Here is an 18848-nt window from a genome sequence, read left to right as displayed (position 1 = left end):
TCACTAGTTTCAATAGCGCACTGTTAGTTTTGATATGAGAGTCAATTGACCATTATCAAACTTTATGTTCTTACTTTTGTGTTTTAGTGTTGGTTAAAAACAATATTTAAATTTTTAAGTGAGTTATGAGTAAGTAAAGTATTCATTTATGGGAATGTTCATATTTCACTAAAAAATTATAATATTGTAAAAACCAACAAGAACATTGATAATGTTCTAAAAGCTTTATAATAATTAATAGGTCAATTTACTCTTACAACAGTTCAATTATTGATCGTTCTGCTGCTATTAAAACAATATATTTAATTGACATTGAACTAATAATAATTATACTATTGGACACAATTTTATAATTTTGAGGGTGTATGAATAGGAAAGTAATAAGGAAGTACTCAACATACAACTACAAAAGTCACAATAATGTGTTAACTAGCATATAAAACAATAGACATACTAATAATTTAAATTTATTATTTCATTGAATATTATATATTTGTTTTTAATTTGATGTTGTCTCATAAAATTATTTAAAATATGTTGTCATACAAATGTTAATAAAAAATTTTAATTACACGAGTCTATAAAAATTGTTTCATTGAAAGTCCAAATTTGAGAAAACATAAAAATAAAATCATTAACAGTATAATTATTATAATATACTTATATACTTATACATACATACATGCATTATTATTTTTTATAATAATACAAAGAAAGAACAACTTGAATAACATATTTAACAGCAACAAATTGCCCACTTAAAATCAAGAATTAACACAAGACAAAATGTTATTACGTATTGACGTACAGAATTAATCAGATAATTTCTAGCATTTTTTTCTGTCCAACGAACGCTGTTGAACAGAATAACGTATTGGTAACCGATATAATAACAGTAATAATAATATTAGAAACTAAGCAAATGTAATATTTACTAAGGTGATATTTGTACTGGTTCAACTACACGTTATCGATGAAACCATTTCAGTGAACAAATATTGCAAAACAAAAAGATATGTGCAAACAGTAGCAGACTTTAAAAGTGTACAGTTGTTGTAACCATCAATAGTATAATAATTATAATTAATCAACTTTCATACTATTCATTAATGACTAGTATTGTATATTATTCTCATTGGGTCAATGGCAAACTACTAAAAATGTAAAATTGTAGTGGCGTATGTGATATGCTTAATCAAGTAATCAGATACTGAAATATTTATATAGTAACTATGTAACATGATATACCACTGATCCAACACATTAGCTGTGAGTAAAAAATCTTTAAAAAATATAATATTCGTGGAAAAACAGAATTCAACAATAACGTATCTTTCAAATATTTCAAAACTGGGTTATGTTACATGAAACTACACTTTCCACCCCACAGTTATGTTAGAGATTGTATTATATAACATAATTATTATATAAAAAAGGCAATTTTTAAGCAGAATGGAGCATTTATCTTCTACACATTACATGTACAAGTAGAGTTGTTCAAGTATATCACTGTCTACCTTAGATATCAGAACACCTTGGAATTGCTGTTCTCCAATTTGATTTTGCAAAGCCAACAACTGTGAAGCAATCAAAAGTTATTATAAGTAATTTAATAATAATCTGTTTCACTAACATCAATAAGTATAAATGAGTGTGAAAAAGTCTATTTACTTGAGATTGTAGATATTTATGGAATGGTATGCAGTGAACAGGATCTTTGAGCGACAGGCATCTTTGACGTTCATTGTGTTCTGTTTCATACTGATATTCGCACTCGGAATTTGCTCGTGAGCTTACATTGGAGCAATCGTCAGTCATTAGCATGGAACTATTAAAACAAACAATTAAAGCTAATATAATATATGAACAAGTGATTTAACAAAAATTGTGTTTTATACTAACAAACTATATTAATAATATTTTGATGTACAGAAAATTACAACATTAATAATCTACTCACTCTGCATAAATTCCATCGTCAGTCTTCCTCATTATGTCATTTAAAGTTTCTACACACACAGTTATGATTTCTTTAAATAATTCTAAAATTGGTCTAAAACAAAATAAAAAATATATAATATTATGAACAATAAATTGAAACAAACAAATTAATAACTTACTTTTTTTGACAAGTTAAAAGTGATGCTAAAGCGAGACCTAATAATTTTCTTTTATCGTTTTGTACAATTTGATTCATTCGTTCTAACCAAACTTCAATTATTCTATTAAGTACATTATCAAAATTCATTAAATTTCCATTTTCGGTCATACATAAATGTTCTACAACCTACAAACAATTAACCATTTAAAATAAATTGTAGATAAATCAAAATTAAAAATTATTTACTTTAATAAAAATACTTGAATCATTTAATATAACTCTAGAAATTATAGATAACCGGCAACTGTTTACGGCCAAACCTATTTCACCGGAACATAAACACCTGAAAAATCAAGCACATTTTTATAAACCTTAATAAGTTTTTTTATTAAATTTATCTAAAAGCATTATTTATATTTTTTCAGTATGCCTTAAAATGTTAATTAATAATTCTTACTTTAAGTTTTGTCCTAAAACAACCATCATTAACTCAATAGTTTGTGGTAAATTTACTTTTATAATTGTTTCATACAATGATAATATACAAACAATTCCTTCATCTTTTAAATCATTCATTAAAGATGTAGTTAAGTTAAATAATTGAGTACCATATTCCTAAAAAAAATTTCAAATGTTAAAAAAATATATAATTCGTAAAACTATTGATATTACTTTTAAAATATAAAATAAATTACTTAAAAAAATAAACTAAAAAAAATAGATAGTGAAAATAATATAATTGAATAAATGTTAATAATTTATTAAGGCATGCACAAATTTAACATTTTTAATAAACTATGTAATAGTTTAGTATTTATTATTCAATATTATTTAATTCATATATTTATTAACATTATTCTTGGATCACAAAAAATAATACTTACCGATATGACCTTATCTGGAGCAATTAGAACATATGCTTCAAGTATCATTAGGCCAGTTTTTAGATGTTCCGTAGAGTAATCTGTTATTTAAAAAACCATTAATAATAAAATTAATTTAAATAGAAAAAACTCTAACGCCATGCTTACCTAGTAATGGAAGAAGATAATTGATTAAACTTAGCATGTCATCATTATATGTTGTACACGATTCAATGTAAGATAATAACAGTTCAAGACCATCTTCTTGTAAATAAATGTATGCTTTTTCTTTAATGTCTACACTATATCTTATAATAGGAACTAGGAATGGTGTCAGTTCAGCACTTTTTGTTCGAATGGCCTAAATTTTTAAAATTACATATAAAATATAGCCGTTTACACTAAATTATACTCTTTTGAGAACACAGTATTATACATGTACACTTTAGGCTTAAATGAATAATTAACAGAAGCACTAACACTAGATTGGAATAAAAGAAAGCGTTGTGAGAAAAATTAACCCAACTAACCTAACCAGTTTTTGTCTTTATTTTTTTAGCAAGACAAATTAAATAATATAGTTATCAAGTTAATCAATAAATAATACTTACTCGTACAATTTGTGTCAATGTGGAAATAATTGCACAGCGTAGCATATGATGGTCATCTGAATCAGTCCATAATTTTGGCAAGTACTGAAGTAAAGAATCAAAATAAGGTTCTACCATAGGACCTAATCGCTCCACCATAAACGACATGACATGTAGCACATTTAACTGAAACATTAACATAACACAGAATGAATAAAATATATATTATACACATGTGTTTGAATAGGGTTTAAAAATTTAAATTATAATAAAGACATTTTAATACCTTTGTGTCACACTCTCGGACACTAACTAAAAGTTTATACAACGAGAATGCCATTGGTTCCAAGTATTCAATAAAATGCTCAGAACTAAAATCAAAGTCATCAATTGCACAACGCAAAGTGGACGTTGCAGCTAAACGAACGGCCATATCTTGTTCAGGATTTAAAAGTCCAATAAGAATATTGTATAGTTCAGGTCTGTATTCTGGGTTCAATCTAACTGTAAGCCATTGACCAATCAACCATGCCACACGTCTCTTCAATACACGTGAATGACCATGAGATTCCATTAACTCTTGGCGTAATGTGGTATTAAACCAATCATCGAAATTGATCTAACACAAACAATCAATTATTAAAATCAACAAAGAAGTCAAATTTCTTTTGGTTAAGCTCCACTAAAAAATAATATATATCTGAGCAATGAATCACACAAGAGCACATTTGTGCATTTCATCTTAGTGCAAATTGTGTTAGCTAATTCAAGCCTCTATCTTCATTGCTTTTATACACTTATGATTTCCACCATTGTCAATCACGTCAAGTGACCTTTTAGTTTTTGTTGTTTATAAAAAAAGTGCAAAAAAAATTACCTATGTTTTAATTATTGTTAAGTTAAAAAAAATATATAGAACTATGAAATTAAGTAATTAATTATTTTTATTTAAGTTAACTTCAACACAGTATCATTTGATAGTTCAAATGCAAATAATATCAGAACCTGCAATATAAGAGAATAGGCCAAATAATGTGCGAAGCAGTGTTATCATAAATTCTGTATAAAATTCTGAGTTCATACAAATTTTCTAAATTTATCATTGATAGGTACTTTTAGATATTATTATACTACTTACAATATCAAACATCTCAAATGCAGTAAGTCCAAATGCATTATAAATGGCATCTTTTTTTAATACTGCTTCTAAATTATTAGGGTCAACAAACTCCCTATTTGACTCAATGGTTGCCGCCAGTCTAGGTGTCAACAGTTCTCTGAACTCATGGAATAACGACATAAATAATGATTCTGTACACGCCTAAAAATACAATTAATTTGTATGAATTATATTTAATTAATTATTAAATAAATGTCCAAAAAAGCATTTACTTTTAAATTATACTTCCAATATTCTCCTACTTCATCAGTAGCTGTAATAACAAATAAGTAATAAGAATTTAATTAAAAATGGTACACTCAATTAATTAACTAACTTCAATAAATGGTTGAAAGTAACCACTTACCAAACATTTCAGGATCACTATCCCATATTTCTAATTCAGCTGGTGTTAGAAGAAAATACTTATATATTAATTGTTGACACATTACCATTAATCTGTCAGATTTGAATACAGAAGCTTTATGTTGAACTGCTGAAGCTGATACACGTTTAGCATTATCTAAAACAATATTAAAATATACTATATTATGTTATATATTAAAGTCACAAAACTAAATTTGATTGAATAAAAGTTATGCTAGAAAATATTGATACAGTAGTATGACATTATAATATGCATTAAACTAATGTTTGAGAATTGCATAATATCATTTGATATTTTTAACTAATAGGTACATTTATAATATTGAATTTTAAAGAGGTTATGTTTCAGTTTTCAATCAGTTCTATGATCACAATTATTTTTTCAAAAATAAAATAGCTCACCATCCATTTGACAAATAGGGCCATTAGTACGTGGTAATTTATACTGAGGACAAATTAATATTAATTTTGTTAAGTTAAAAAGCTGTATTAAGAATCTCTCAAAGACAACAGCGTTTCCATCAGCAGTAAAACCATAAAAATAAGCCAGTTCAACAGTTGGTTGAATGAAATCCAGATACTCCGCTGGATGATCTTCTAATATTGCCATTAGCATTTTAAACATACGGCATACAAATTTTTCAACTAAATCAGGATAGAAAGCACCTAAAAATAAAAAATAATTTATAATTTCAGTTCAATTGCACTTGAAAATTGTATTAACTTACGACAAGCAATAATAGGACGAACTTTATTGAAAATAGCTAAAATAAATCGTTTGACTTCACTAGGATAAGGAGATTTAAAACCATACAATACAAAATTGGACAGTATTTTTTGAGTATAAAATGCATCTTCCAAGAGTTTAGCTACTGGTGGTGATACATTTCCATGCTCAATCTATATGTAAAAGAAACATATTATTGTATTCAATTTATGAAACATTATAACAAATGTATTTTATAGAACTTACCTCTTTAATAAAAGCATCTGTTCTTTGTTCCCAATGACTATAAAAATTTGGGAATAGTTGGCTGGAAGCATCTTGGAAGAGTTTTATACTATCATATAATCGTTTGCCTGCTAGTGATTTAACCACATGATGCATAGATAATAGTGCACGGTTTTGTGGATCGTATTTAATACGTTCTATAAGTTCTGGCATCAAATCTCCCCAATCATATGGCCAATCTAACCTAAAAATTGAAAAATATAACATTTTACAACCAAATTAACATACCTACAAGGGTCTGGGAGGGGGAGGGGAGATGGGTAGACTTATCAATTTGTTGAAGTGAAAAAAAAATTACCAATTGGACTGGAAATAGAACCAGATATATAAATTGAACATAATTCAAATTATACTCAATATTTCCCTGATATCTCTCCTCTCTGCCTGAGTAACCAATAGCAATAAATACTAATTATCCTATTACTATTATAGTAGTGTAATCTGTAGGCTGTAATCAATAGCAACATTTATATGCAAAAATGTCCATCATTAATCAATAAAAAAAATGAAGGGCTTCTTATCAAGATAAAAACTATCCTATATTTTAAGTTGGATCAAATCACACACATTGAGCATAATCTTATCAAAATTGGTTGAGAAGTTTTGGAGTGTATTGCATGAACACTTGTTGTTTGTGTGATTTTTATGTATTAAGATATAAATATAGCTTTATTAGCTTTCTGTACGTTACATTTTTTGAATTGCTATGTGAAGATTTATTGACAATTTATCATGATTTTACAGCACCCAATATTCATTTACAAAAATTTTAAAAAAAAATTGTTGTCGAAATTCCAGCTACATACACTAATAATTAGATAGGTACATTAAAAAATTTATAAATTAAAAATTAAAAATTTTCACAAACACTTGAAAAAGCTTGTATTGACACTAACTAATTTTTTTTTTAAAGGCTGCTCTGTAAGTCTGTAAAGCTGTTTTAAACCAAAAATATTGTGGATTTACACTCAACTTTTTTTAAATTTCCGATAATAACAACTTATTAAGAATTTTTTTATTCAATTTTCATGATTTTAAAAAAACTAATTAAATTCACAATTGCCTTATGTCTACAAATTACTCAAAATATAAAGATAGTCAAAATATTTTGAAAATTGTAAGGAGTATGGAAAATACAAATCTTAACATTCTGTGAAAATTTCATCTATATAGTTTAGCTAAGACAAAAAACAATTTTAGATACTTCAAAATGTCTGACATTTCACCAAGTAAATTGAAAATTTACTTGAACGTTAGGAAAAATTAAGGTAAGTTATGAAAAAGTATACTGTAAAGAATATAGAGTTTGGCAATGGTCTTTTCAGTTTTCACATAGGAATAATGAGTCATTACCAAATCACTAACCACCAAAAATTATATTTATAGTCTATATGTAACTATAACTAATAACAACTGTTGATTACTCAGACTACAGTCTACAAGTTATAGTTGTCGGTTTCAGGTCAAATCAAACCATGTATAATATTATAATAAAATAATATAGTATAATATAGTCAGCAGATAGCAGATACAAATCCTAATAAATATTAAAGCTACTTTTAGTTTTTACGATTTATACCTATTATGAAAAATGTAAAACTATTTGACAAATGTCCAGAATGTGTACACACGCAATTGAAATTGAAATTAATTTTAACCCAACCAATGTTACGTTAGTTGGATTTTATAATATTGTAGACTAATTTAAGCAGCAAAAATTTGAGGGGGTACATATACAAATAATGTATCGAAACATTGTCAAGTTCTTGTTAAAATGGGTGGATTTTTACACTCTTTCAACATCAATTGGTATTTTTCAATTTAAAAAAAACAACTACAAAATGGAAAGAATTCATTTTTGAAAGTTAAATTAATATATAAAAGCACTAAATCCCGCACTGAATTATGGAAGTGTGTTATCTTAAATAATGTTTAATACTACAAAAACATTTTCATTAAAAAATAAGAAAAACAAACGGAATAATCATATGACATAATAATTCTTAGGCATACGCTTTCAGTAACTATTGATTTACAAATCAAAATATATTCGCCTCCTTGGATGATGTACCTACTTTAATTTTTATCAATAAGATATTTATGAAAAAATAATTACCTTGCAACTCTACCAATAATCACACTAACTTGGGTTGCAAGTCGAGGAACAGGTTCTGATAAATTTGTTAATAACATTTTTCTCAGAGTAATTTTTTCTTCTTCGGAAATGCCACTATAAAAGATTATAAATTTATTAAATAATAAACTTAATGCTTTAGGTATGGTATGTACATACTGTTGAATGTTTTTCCTCCAATATTTTTCTACACCTTGTTTAAAACATAGAATTGACATCCAACGGACATTTAAATCCAATGATTGATTTGAAAATATTCTCTGAAAATCAATAAACATGTATACTATAGGTGGAAGGTACTTATCCTATGAATAGTCAAATTTATTTAAGACATAGAAAAATCATATCTTACAAATAACACTGAATAAAATCCTGGTTCCACTTCCCATTCTTTAAGTTTTTGTTCAGCAGGTTTTAACATATCAGGATGTTGACTACTCGCCTGCAGGAGTGTTTCGTAAACTAACTGTTCGATTTCCATTTTGATTATGTAAACAGTTAACAATTAATCTGAAAATAAAATAAGTTATTAATCTACAAATCTACAGCAATTTGTACCATATTTGCCAAGATATATAAAAAAAATGTATTATTTAACAAGTACCTATTATAGTCAAACGTGGTTAACCCAAAATTGTCAATACTTTTTTTCAGTTCCTAAAATTTTCTATAATTGTATAATTTTTGGACAACTCAAACTTTTTGGCTAATCCCTTCAACTTTGAGTTAACCAAGTCAGACTGTATTATGATAAAATAACTATAATACCTAGCAAAAAATTATTATTAATACAATCAGGCTTAAAAATGTTGGTTTAGAATTAAATAATAGGTATTGATATAGAAACATATCCCAAAAGGTTTCTAACTTCTTAGGTTTGTTTATACCTACTGAATTTTGAACATTTGAAATTGTTGTGGGCTTACAGCCAGAAACAGTAAAACTGTGTTGAGTCATTCATAACACATACCCCTGTACCAATTGAATCATATTATGATGATACTATCAGTAATAAACTAATAACTAACAATACACCCACATTTAATAACAAAATTTGTGTTCCTTTGAGGCAAACAATAATTGAATAGTTGAACCTTGGACATTACTCAAACTCTGTAGCCGATGTAGTAAATTTATGAAACAATTTTTGTCTAAAGATAAGAAACATATGTTAAGAAATTTGTGTCAATCTCGAGTCCCTAGTAAAAAATAATTGCACCATTTACAAAGGTGTTGTTCATTTAGGAGTTGACTGTTTGGACTGGGACATGGAATGATGACTCACACATTCAATGAGGGTTCGGTTAAGTTAAACAAACCGAAATAAACGCAATAGTTTTTACACCCCATTTGCAGATCTGAACGTTCTAGAATGAGTGCACTCCTTGGGTCCGTCTTAAGCAGATTGTGAACTCGGGTAATAAAATATAGGAAAAAAGACCCCTCCCGCTGGGGCAACTGGTAACTGAATACTAAGGGCACGGTTCGAGTGTAGGGGACTGGCAATACAGAAAACATTAGGGGGGTACCTGGATGGTCGGTAACTATCCTTCAAGGCGTGATCAACGGGAAATCCGTGAACAGATCGTCATCGCACTCTTTCGCACACACAAACAGAACGCGAGCGCACACGTTTTCGAAACGACTGTTGTGTGTAAAATGTAAATACTAAATAACGTCGCAAGCCGCAGCAATGATTACACGGACGATGATCGATAAAATAATTTATTATTAATAGTAGCAGTGCAATAGTAGTATATAAGTATATAATATTATTATGATGCGTTCTACGTTCGCGGTGTATATTCGTGTTGTTGTCGATGGCAGTGACTACTGATTAGTGAGTACAGACCATATAGAGTTTTGATGAGTGGCGACTATAGTAGTGGTGGGTCGTATGTTTTTTACGGCCGTTTATTAATCCTAACCTCATTCCGGTGCGCGACGGTATTTGTGGTGCGCCAGTGGTTCCTAAACCGACGGAAGCTCATGATCGATACCAATATTATAGTGCTATACCATGATTGGTGGTGGTGGCGCTTGGTACCCGTGGGCCGTAGCGACGGACTAGAGGATTTCGTTAATTCGTTTGTTTATAAGCCAACCGTAAGGGTAAATCATTTAGTATATTTTAGTATTTATTGTGTACAACTGTGGAATGTAGTTGGTACCTACCTATTAAAAAATGTAATAACATTATTCAATAATATAATATTATTATTATAATGATGTATACCTACTAATACAGTATTACGACCGTTGCTGCCACCTCACCATTCGGTAGATCGTATTCTTGATTCCAGTTTAAGTATATGATAATATTATAATACAGGTAAGTACAGTTGTACCCATATAATGTCTGCCGACAAGGAAACGGTCCTCAGGCCGCACAAGAACAGTAGCCGGCGACAGACGTTCGAGATGGCAGGTGGTGAAAGTGAGCGTGTCCGGCAGTCTACCACGCACGAGACTTACCGGTCACCTAAGACTGTTGACGAAAAACCGCTTAACGATAAAGGTTATTACTACTTATTTTGATAAAAGCCATTGCAAATCTCATTATGTATGTAAAGTCGAAATCGAAAGACATTTTAAGTGGATTATATTTTAATATAATATCATATATTGATGACCACCTGTCTTTGAACAGATCTAGACTTGAGTATACTAGACCTGGGACGGAATAGGTAGAACCCTGTATTTATTCTTCTGCAGAGCTATAAACCAGGGAAAATTAATTGCATTTTAATAATTCCCTTCATTATTCTATAATATGTAATAGACGTTTAAGAATTGAGTCTTTTTGTAGAGCCGTAGAGGTAGCATATTTTATTAAAAACATTTTTTTTCAACAAACCAGCGGACTTTGAGGTTTATTACAAAGTCTGATGGTAGTTGGATTTTTGGAAAATTATCTTCAGTTGTTTGGAAAATGTAAAATATTCCTGCGTAACCACAACGATGAACTAATAATACAATATATGTGGAAATCCATTAAAATATCTGGGGGGTAACATTATTGACTACAATGTTAGTGGGGCCAGTGGGGGGTTTTGATTCCATATACAATTAAAAAGTTTTTTTTGGGGGGGGGAGGGCTAATGGGATAGCTGCAGAGGGGCCTAACTCCTCCAACAAGCCACCACCAATTTTCACTTATGATGCTCCGATTTGACAAACATTATTTTTATAGTTAATAACTCTTCCCATTATATTTTGTGTACCTGCTTATGGTCTGCGGTTCACTTTTAGTTTATTTTAATATTTACAATTTAAATTACAATGACAGATTATTCATCACTGACTTCTGTAATTCTTTACCGGCAGTTTTGGATACACACACTTCTCAGTTCTCATTTGTTTTTTTTTAAATTAATAACGATTTACTATGTATATTAATCTATTATATACTATTAATTATTATTATATTATGTACTATTTAACTCATACAAATAACATGAAAAACAATTTTAATCAAAAGAATATAAATATTCATTGAATTTTTGTTACATTAATTTAAAATTAAAATATAATAAATAATGCACGATAGTATTATTCTGATTTAATGTATTGATAAATGATCGAGTAAATGATAGTATAAAGTAAAACAAATTACAAAATAAAAGGGCAGTAGAAGGGTGGGCTGGCTTGTACCCATACAAATGGTGTAGCCAGTATATCGTTGTTTATGCAGGGAGGTCGATGACCTATTCGATATTCGAATAAATAGTCCTTCCCAGAGGAAGAAGCCGCCCCGACAACCCCTGCTACTGTCGTGCACGTGTAAACGGTGTAAAAAATTAGTATTTGTAATTTGATAATATACCAGCTGATTCTTTTGTTTTATTACAAACTACTCATTATTTCAACAATTATATTTGTTTTTAAAACAATTTTTTTGCATGGTTTCAAGTTGTAATAAACAACTTTAACATATGTGTATTAAAGAACGTTATAAAAACAAAATATATTTTTTAAATTTCTTTTTATTTTGAATGATAACTTATACAGTTTTAATTTAATCTTCGAAAACGGAATATTTTTCTGAATATTATTTCGGTACATACAAGTCAACTTTAAGAATTAGTTATAACTTATAAGTATTTAAAGGTGGGTAGTTTATACCCGATGGTATGTTTGTTTGAGCGAAACTGGTGCATTTTGCTCTAAGAAGTTTCAGGTTTGGGAGGAATTGGTTTAAAAAAGATACTTTTGAGGGCAACTGGTGCAGGCCTCTTCGTAAACGCGTCTTTACAGATAGTACAGCTGTACAGGTTTATAGTTTGTAGTTAAACGTATTATTGGAGTAACTAGGGGAATGTAAAACTGTCTTTAGTATCTCAAGCTCAAATTTAGCACCTCTTGTTTATTTAGGCTTATGTCTAACTATTATTATGATAAGTTTGATCGTACAAATCTTAATAGATTATTAATACAAAGAGTACCTATTATATATAGGTAAGCATATTTTGTTTTTACCATGAATATGAAGTATGTTAAAATGTGTACAAAAAGTTTTAAAATCTTTATTAAAACTAGTTGTACATAATATTATAGTTTTAGCAGAGAGGTGTAGCTGCGGCATCATTGGTCGTCTAACTAAGAATTAACTTTTAATTAAGTATAGGGTTAATTTTAAATTCAAACATAAAACAAGCTAAGCTATAATAATATAAATTAAAATGTTAACTTTTTAATTTACTTCTGTTATTTTTCGCTGTGGTTGTGACTGTTGCCAGGTATAGTTAGGTTATGCATAAAACATAGTACCTATATTATTTCGCCAGCTGCAATTCTTATAATAATAATACATTTAATGCAACATCGACAATATGTTAACATCAAAATGTCCTTTGTGTGTACAATATTGCAACACCCCTGGTTATAGCAATGCTTGTCCTGCGGGCGCTGTTCTTAAAAATATAAATAAAAGAACAATATAATAGAATAAAACAGGGTAAAGAATAAATATAAATAGTATTTAGAGACAAATATATTGTTTTCTTTATAGAAACGCTTTATAGATGTGCGTGTCTGCCGCAAGTCGCAACGCGGAATAAAATCAAAACCGTTTTATATTTACCATAATTAATAGTGAATGAATTATATATTATATGAGTTAATAAATAATTAGGAGTGGGATGAATAGTATTAAGTTTGTTGGAGATAAATAATTAACAATATTTGGTTAATAGTATCTACCGAATGCACGAATAACTCAATATACATACAACTATACAAATACAAGTGTGAATTCACATTCACAACTACATAGCAAACAAATACATACACTTTCCTTAGCCATTTTACTAAATACTTGAATGTACCTATTATAATAATTTAACGCAAAATTTGTATTGGCATATAATTTTTTTTATCAAGATGTGCCAGGATTTTGATTGTGGAAGGAAGAGATGATATTATTTTAGATGAGGCGTAACTAGTGTCTATTATAAGTTTGGTATACCCCAGGGTAGGGGGAATACCGGTCATTTGCGATTTTTTTAAAAAAAAAAAAGAAAAAAAAGTTAAACTTAATTTAAAATTTTGAAAATTGTATATGTAGTAGCTAACAACTTTATAGTTCTAATGTAAGCAGTAGAAAATTTTTTGGTTATTTATTACTGGTGGTACATGAATTCCCGCTTAGGTGACCGGCATTCCCCCATTCTCCCCTACTAAAAATATAATAATGAAAATATTGTTGTTTTGATGGTTCTGAATACCTATATGTGTTATCATGCAATTACAATACGTTTTTTTCTATATAATATTGATATATTGTTATTATGTAATCACGTTAAAGTTGTGCAATGTGTATACTAGTATCAGTATATTTTGCACAAATTATAAAACAATTATTAAAAGTGTGAAATTATTTGAATACACAAATTCATAATGACAGACATTTTAGCCATAGCCGCCTTATTTCTGAACTGGATTCACTTGGTATCGGTAATCCTTTACTCTCATGGCTCCAATCGTATTTAAGTCAAAGAAAGCAATTCGTAAGAGTTCACGGCGTTGACTCTGACTTATTTATTACTCCCTCTGGGGTCCCCCAAGGAGGACATCTCAGTCCTCTTCTGTTCATCCTTTTTATTAACTCAATTAACAGGTACATTTCATCCTCTAAAGTTCTTCTATTTGCCGATGATATTAAATTTTTTTCAAAAATTACATCTCCATCTGACTGTCTTCAACTTCAATCAGATCTCAATACTTTCTCTCTCTGGGCCCAGCGTATTGGCCTAACGCTCAACCTCAACAAGTGTCATGTTATGTCATTTCATAGAAAACGTACTTGCATAATCCATCCTTATTCCCTTAATGGCTCTACTCTCGAGCGTGTATCCACTGTCAAAGATCTTGGGTTCTATCTAACTCCTTCTCTTTCTTTTGAACACCATATTGATGTTACTGTTGGTAGAGCGTTAAAAATTCTAGGGTTCTTAAAGCGCAACACTAGCCTTTTCACGTCCGCTACTTGTCTTCGATCCCTCTATTTTTCCCTTGTCCGCTCTGTCTTAGAATATGGCTCAGTTGTATGGTACCCGTATCTAGCCAAGGACCAATTACGTTTAGAGCGTGTCCAAAACCGCTTCCTTTCCTACGCCGCTTTTATACTCAATATTGATCACCCACCCCATGATTACCTATCAGTTAGAACTTCCTTAGATATCCCTACTCTCGCATCTCGTCGTATCGATGCTGACCTCTCATTCATCACCTCCCTCCTTAACGGCTCAATAGATGCACCGAACCTTCTGTCCTCTGTCTCTTTCCGGGTTCCTGTGCATTTCACTAGAAATCACTCTTTATACCTTGTCTCCTCTCACCGTACTAATTACTCCCATAATAATCCATTAGACAGAATGCTCCGCCTACTTAATAGCTCCTGATCTGTAGCTGACTATATTATTATTTATCTCTACTGAATGTTTTTGTCTTTGTTTTATTTTACCTTAGCATGTACTCTTTTTAGCTGAACGCTGTTTAGTATAAGTTTAAACTTAAGTCTATAATTATAACTATATTTTCCATGTACTTTATTTCATTATTATCTCTTCATGTTAATCTTCTAATTGTACAATGTATCTATAAATTGCCGTTTGGCGTTAAATAAATAAAAAAATAAAAAAAAATAAAATAAACGGGATAATCAATTAATAACTTAGGTACAAATAACATCAATCTAATGAATATTAAATTGTTTGTTTTAAGAGAGAAAAAGAAAAGAATTTGAAGAATATTTGTGGAAAACAATGACTGAAAAAGTAATGAATGACTTGGCAGCTAAATCAAAGGCTTTTTATGATCAAAATAGACAATTTGAAACAACATACAGCAGTACATTTAAAATCAAAGGGTTCAAACTAAAAGAAATAGGAGAACAACTAGATGAAGAAGTACGTAGACGAGTCATTTTTTTTTAGATATTATCATCGTTTACAACTTCAAAATATAATAAATGAATAAGTAAACCTCAAATTTAAACTAAAATCTAACCTTGATTTAGATAAAGTGATAAATAATTTAACCATACTCATACAGTAAGCTGCTTGGGCAGCTACTAGATTAGTTTAACCTCCGAAATCCTAACACATACTCCAATTCCCACCTATTCCCTGAACAACTTCGGAGCTTAAGAGTCGAAAAACAATACATATTAGTACCTTATCCTATTTTTCGAAAATCTCTGAAAAACTAGTTCTTAGGTAATCGTTTATTTTCTTATATATTCGCAAATAATATACTTCCAGCCTCACAATTCGGCTTTAGAGATGAACAAAGCACGAAACATCAAGCTCACAGAGTAGTAAATGTTGATGCTAAAAGCACATGTTTCGAAAAAAAATGTTACTGCCTTCTTTGACATATCTCGGATCTTCGACCGAGTATGGGACTAGGGTCTTCTGTATAAACTTCGAAAATTTTTACCCACACCGCTCTTTCTTTTAATTAATTTTCACTTACGAATCGCCTCTTTCCAATACGTTGCGATTCATCAATGTCAGATATAGCTCCAATTACCGCCAGTGTATCTCAAGGAACTATTCTCTCTCCCCATTATAGCCTCTGCTAATTTACAGTCTCATTTAAATCTACAATCTGAATGGTATGAAAAATGGAGCGTAAAAGTAAATCACAGTAAAATTTACCCATACAACTTTTACCCTTTAAACAAGGTCACTGACCAAATGTTTCAGTCAATAATATACCTGTGCCACCCCTCAATGTTATTAAATATTTAGGTTTTTCTTGACCAAAAATTAACTGGGAACAAACATATAAGAGCTAAAAAGCTTTAACACTCGAATGTTCGATCGAGGTCACTAAAAACCTTATGATCAAAAAATAAATTTACTAGCTTAAAAACTAAACTACTAATATACAAAACTCTACTAAAATTTGTTTGTTCTGTGGGCATATGGGTTGCAACTCTGGGTACTGGCTAAAAAATCAAACTCAAACGAAATCCAAACCTATAAAAAGTCTTAGAAAAATCATTAACGCTCCCTTTTTTTGTCTCTAATTTAACTCTCCACCAAGATCTAGGTATCCAACCTGTTAAAACTGAAGCAGAATTAATTTACAATTGGTTTTTCTCCTAACTAGAAAATCACCTCGACCAACTTATAATTTATAAAAGAGTTATACCTTCACACTTCTTGGAAATCTACAACACACACTCAAAAGGTAATGGTGTAGTGACCATTTAAATTAAAAACATCTCTCCTCAATAATCAATATATAAAATGGTATATGCCAAGCTAAGTGTCACTATAATGGGTGGCTTCTTATTCAAGTAATTCATGTTATGTATAGCCTTTTATTTTATACTCTTATTTTGAATTAATTTGTAAATATCGTGTATGTACTTTTGTAAAAAAAAATTATTTTAACAACTCAAAATTGTTTCCTAAAAAATCTGACTTTAGAGTTATGTAAATAATATGTATAGACAACAGTTTAAATAATTTACTATGTGTTGTAGATTAGCAGATTAGGTCTCAATACAATTTATCTCTGATTTTTAGTACATTAATAAAACAAAAAATAAATAAATAAGAACGATTAACATGTTTGGAACTAAATAACAATAAACTCAACAAATACTGCAAACCTATTGATAATAATTAAATTTGAATTAAATACAATTTGTAAAATAAATCAGCCTTTTTAAAATTTATTTTATATTTTAAGCACTCAAAATCTCAGTGTTGAATAAATAAGTATGATGAAAACGGGAGGTAATGTAAAACCAGTAAATGAATTTCAATGTGAATTTATAATAACGAATTATATTTATCGGACATATTGAAATCCTGCATTACTCGATTTTTTGACGTCTAGACACTGTAGGCTCTAGTGGCCTAGTCCATTACATAGCTACATCTAAAATAAAGACAACTCAAAGTTAAATGTATAACTGCAGTACAGCACGTTAGCATCTATGATAACTAGAGAATAGATAAAATAAATGAGAGTTATATATCCTAGGTGTATGGGGTGTTTCAGCTTAAAGTTAAGAACATTATCTATTTATCTATGTTCTCACTTCTCAGGTTGGTTTTTTACGATATGTTAATTTTAAAGTGAATTATATATTTTTTAAATATTGTTATATTATGTTACATGTTTCTAACTAACAAATCGAAATATCTAAAAAATCCATCGTAAAAACACAGATAATTTGAAACTAGGTTTAAGAAAAATATTATACAGCTAATATTATATTATGTGTTCATTTTATAATTTGTACCTTAATTGTACAAGGTCCCAAATGGCATGCTTAAACAGTCATACATTTGTAATTGAATAATAAATATAATAATTTTTTTCGTATTTGTAGCTATGTGCCAAGTATCCATTGTACAACACAAACGGTATGTCCGTGCCGGTTAATAGGTACGAGTACGATAAAGCTAAGCAACCCATTCACAAGCCTTTGGCACATCTATTCAGAAAGGACAACCGGTTCACCAGTAGAATGAGCAACCCCAACGATTATCATGCTCCAGTTGATCCAGCACATTTTGCTTTTGTTTAAAAAAAAAGTAAAAACTGTACTTTGTTATAGGTATATACCAATTATTTACTTTATTATTACATTTTGCAATAACCATAAACAGTATGGATACCTATGGAAAATTAATGTACCTACGATTTGGCAGTACACTGATAAGTTAAGTTAATTTTATAAATTATATAATAAATTTCGTCTAGCTTAAAATTTAAATTGTTCATTGTTTCGTATTTATTAGTGTCTTTTGGATGACGAAGTTAGTCAAGGCTTCGTTATCACAAGGAACTACTATATTAGACAGAAAGGGTGATTAGTGAGGTCCTGATTATTATTTTATGATATACGCATCACGCATGCATATTACATCAAAATTTGATCGGTGAGACATCCAATCTCGTCACGTGGTAAAATTATTTGACGTGGTACGGTAGTATAAGATTTAATGATTTAATTTCATGTTAGTATGTTACTGTATAGTAAAAGTAAAATACTATAATACGTTTTAAGTATATAATAAATAATAATTATACCGATTTATTTGCGAGAAATGAAATAAATATACCAATGTGCCC

The 18848-nt window shown here is 29.4% G+C and overlaps 2 protein-coding genes across 4 annotated transcripts; one reads left to right on the top strand and one right to left on the bottom strand.

Moving 5' to 3' along the window:
* Positions 1-876: 876 nt before the first annotated feature.
* LOC111040055 (importin-11) lies at positions 877-10150 on the bottom strand. 3 transcript variants are annotated; one of them, XM_022323770.1, is made up of 20 exons: positions 9776-10146; positions 8599-8756; positions 8406-8506; positions 8229-8342; positions 6074-6296; positions 5829-6000; positions 5503-5766; positions 5081-5236; positions 4947-4987; positions 4693-4875; positions 3841-4173; positions 3576-3740; positions 3133-3325; positions 2986-3065; positions 2559-2716; positions 2348-2444; positions 2121-2287; positions 1961-2053; positions 1672-1828; positions 877-1577 (listed from the first exon to the last, which is right to left on the bottom strand). In XM_022323770.1, the coding sequence occupies exons 2-20, from the start codon at positions 8725-8727 to the stop codon at positions 1476-1478; spliced, it is 2928 nt and encodes a 975-aa protein (XP_022179462.1). In that variant the 5' UTR covers positions 8728-8756; positions 9776-10146; the 3' UTR covers positions 877-1475. The 3 variants fall into 3 exon arrangements, with proteins under 3 accessions (XP_022179462.1, XP_022179463.1, XP_022179464.1); XM_022323771.1 differs by lacking the exon at positions 9776-10146 and adding an exon at positions 9286-9310; XM_022323772.1 differs by lacking the exons at positions 877-1577; positions 1672-1828; positions 1961-2053 and having other exon boundaries at positions 2165-2287; positions 2362-2444; positions 9776-10150.
* Positions 10151-10358: 208 nt separating this feature from the next.
* Positions 10359-18730, top strand: LOC111040056. The gene is made up of 3 exons (XM_022323774.1): positions 10359-10764; positions 15471-15655; positions 18103-18730. The coding sequence occupies exons 1-3, from the start codon at positions 10602-10604 to the stop codon at positions 18298-18300; spliced, it is 546 nt and encodes a 181-aa protein (XP_022179466.1). The 5' UTR covers positions 10359-10601; the 3' UTR covers positions 18301-18730.
* Positions 18731-18848: the final 118 nt, after the last annotated feature.

This window comes from Myzus persicae, unplaced genomic scaffold (genome assembly GCF_001856785.1).
Source record: "Myzus persicae strain clone G006 unplaced genomic scaffold, MPER_G0061.0, whole genome shotgun sequence".
NCBI lineage: Eukaryota > Metazoa > Arthropoda > Insecta > Hemiptera > Aphididae > Myzus > Myzus persicae.
This window is presented reverse-complemented; position numbering and strand designations above follow the sequence as displayed.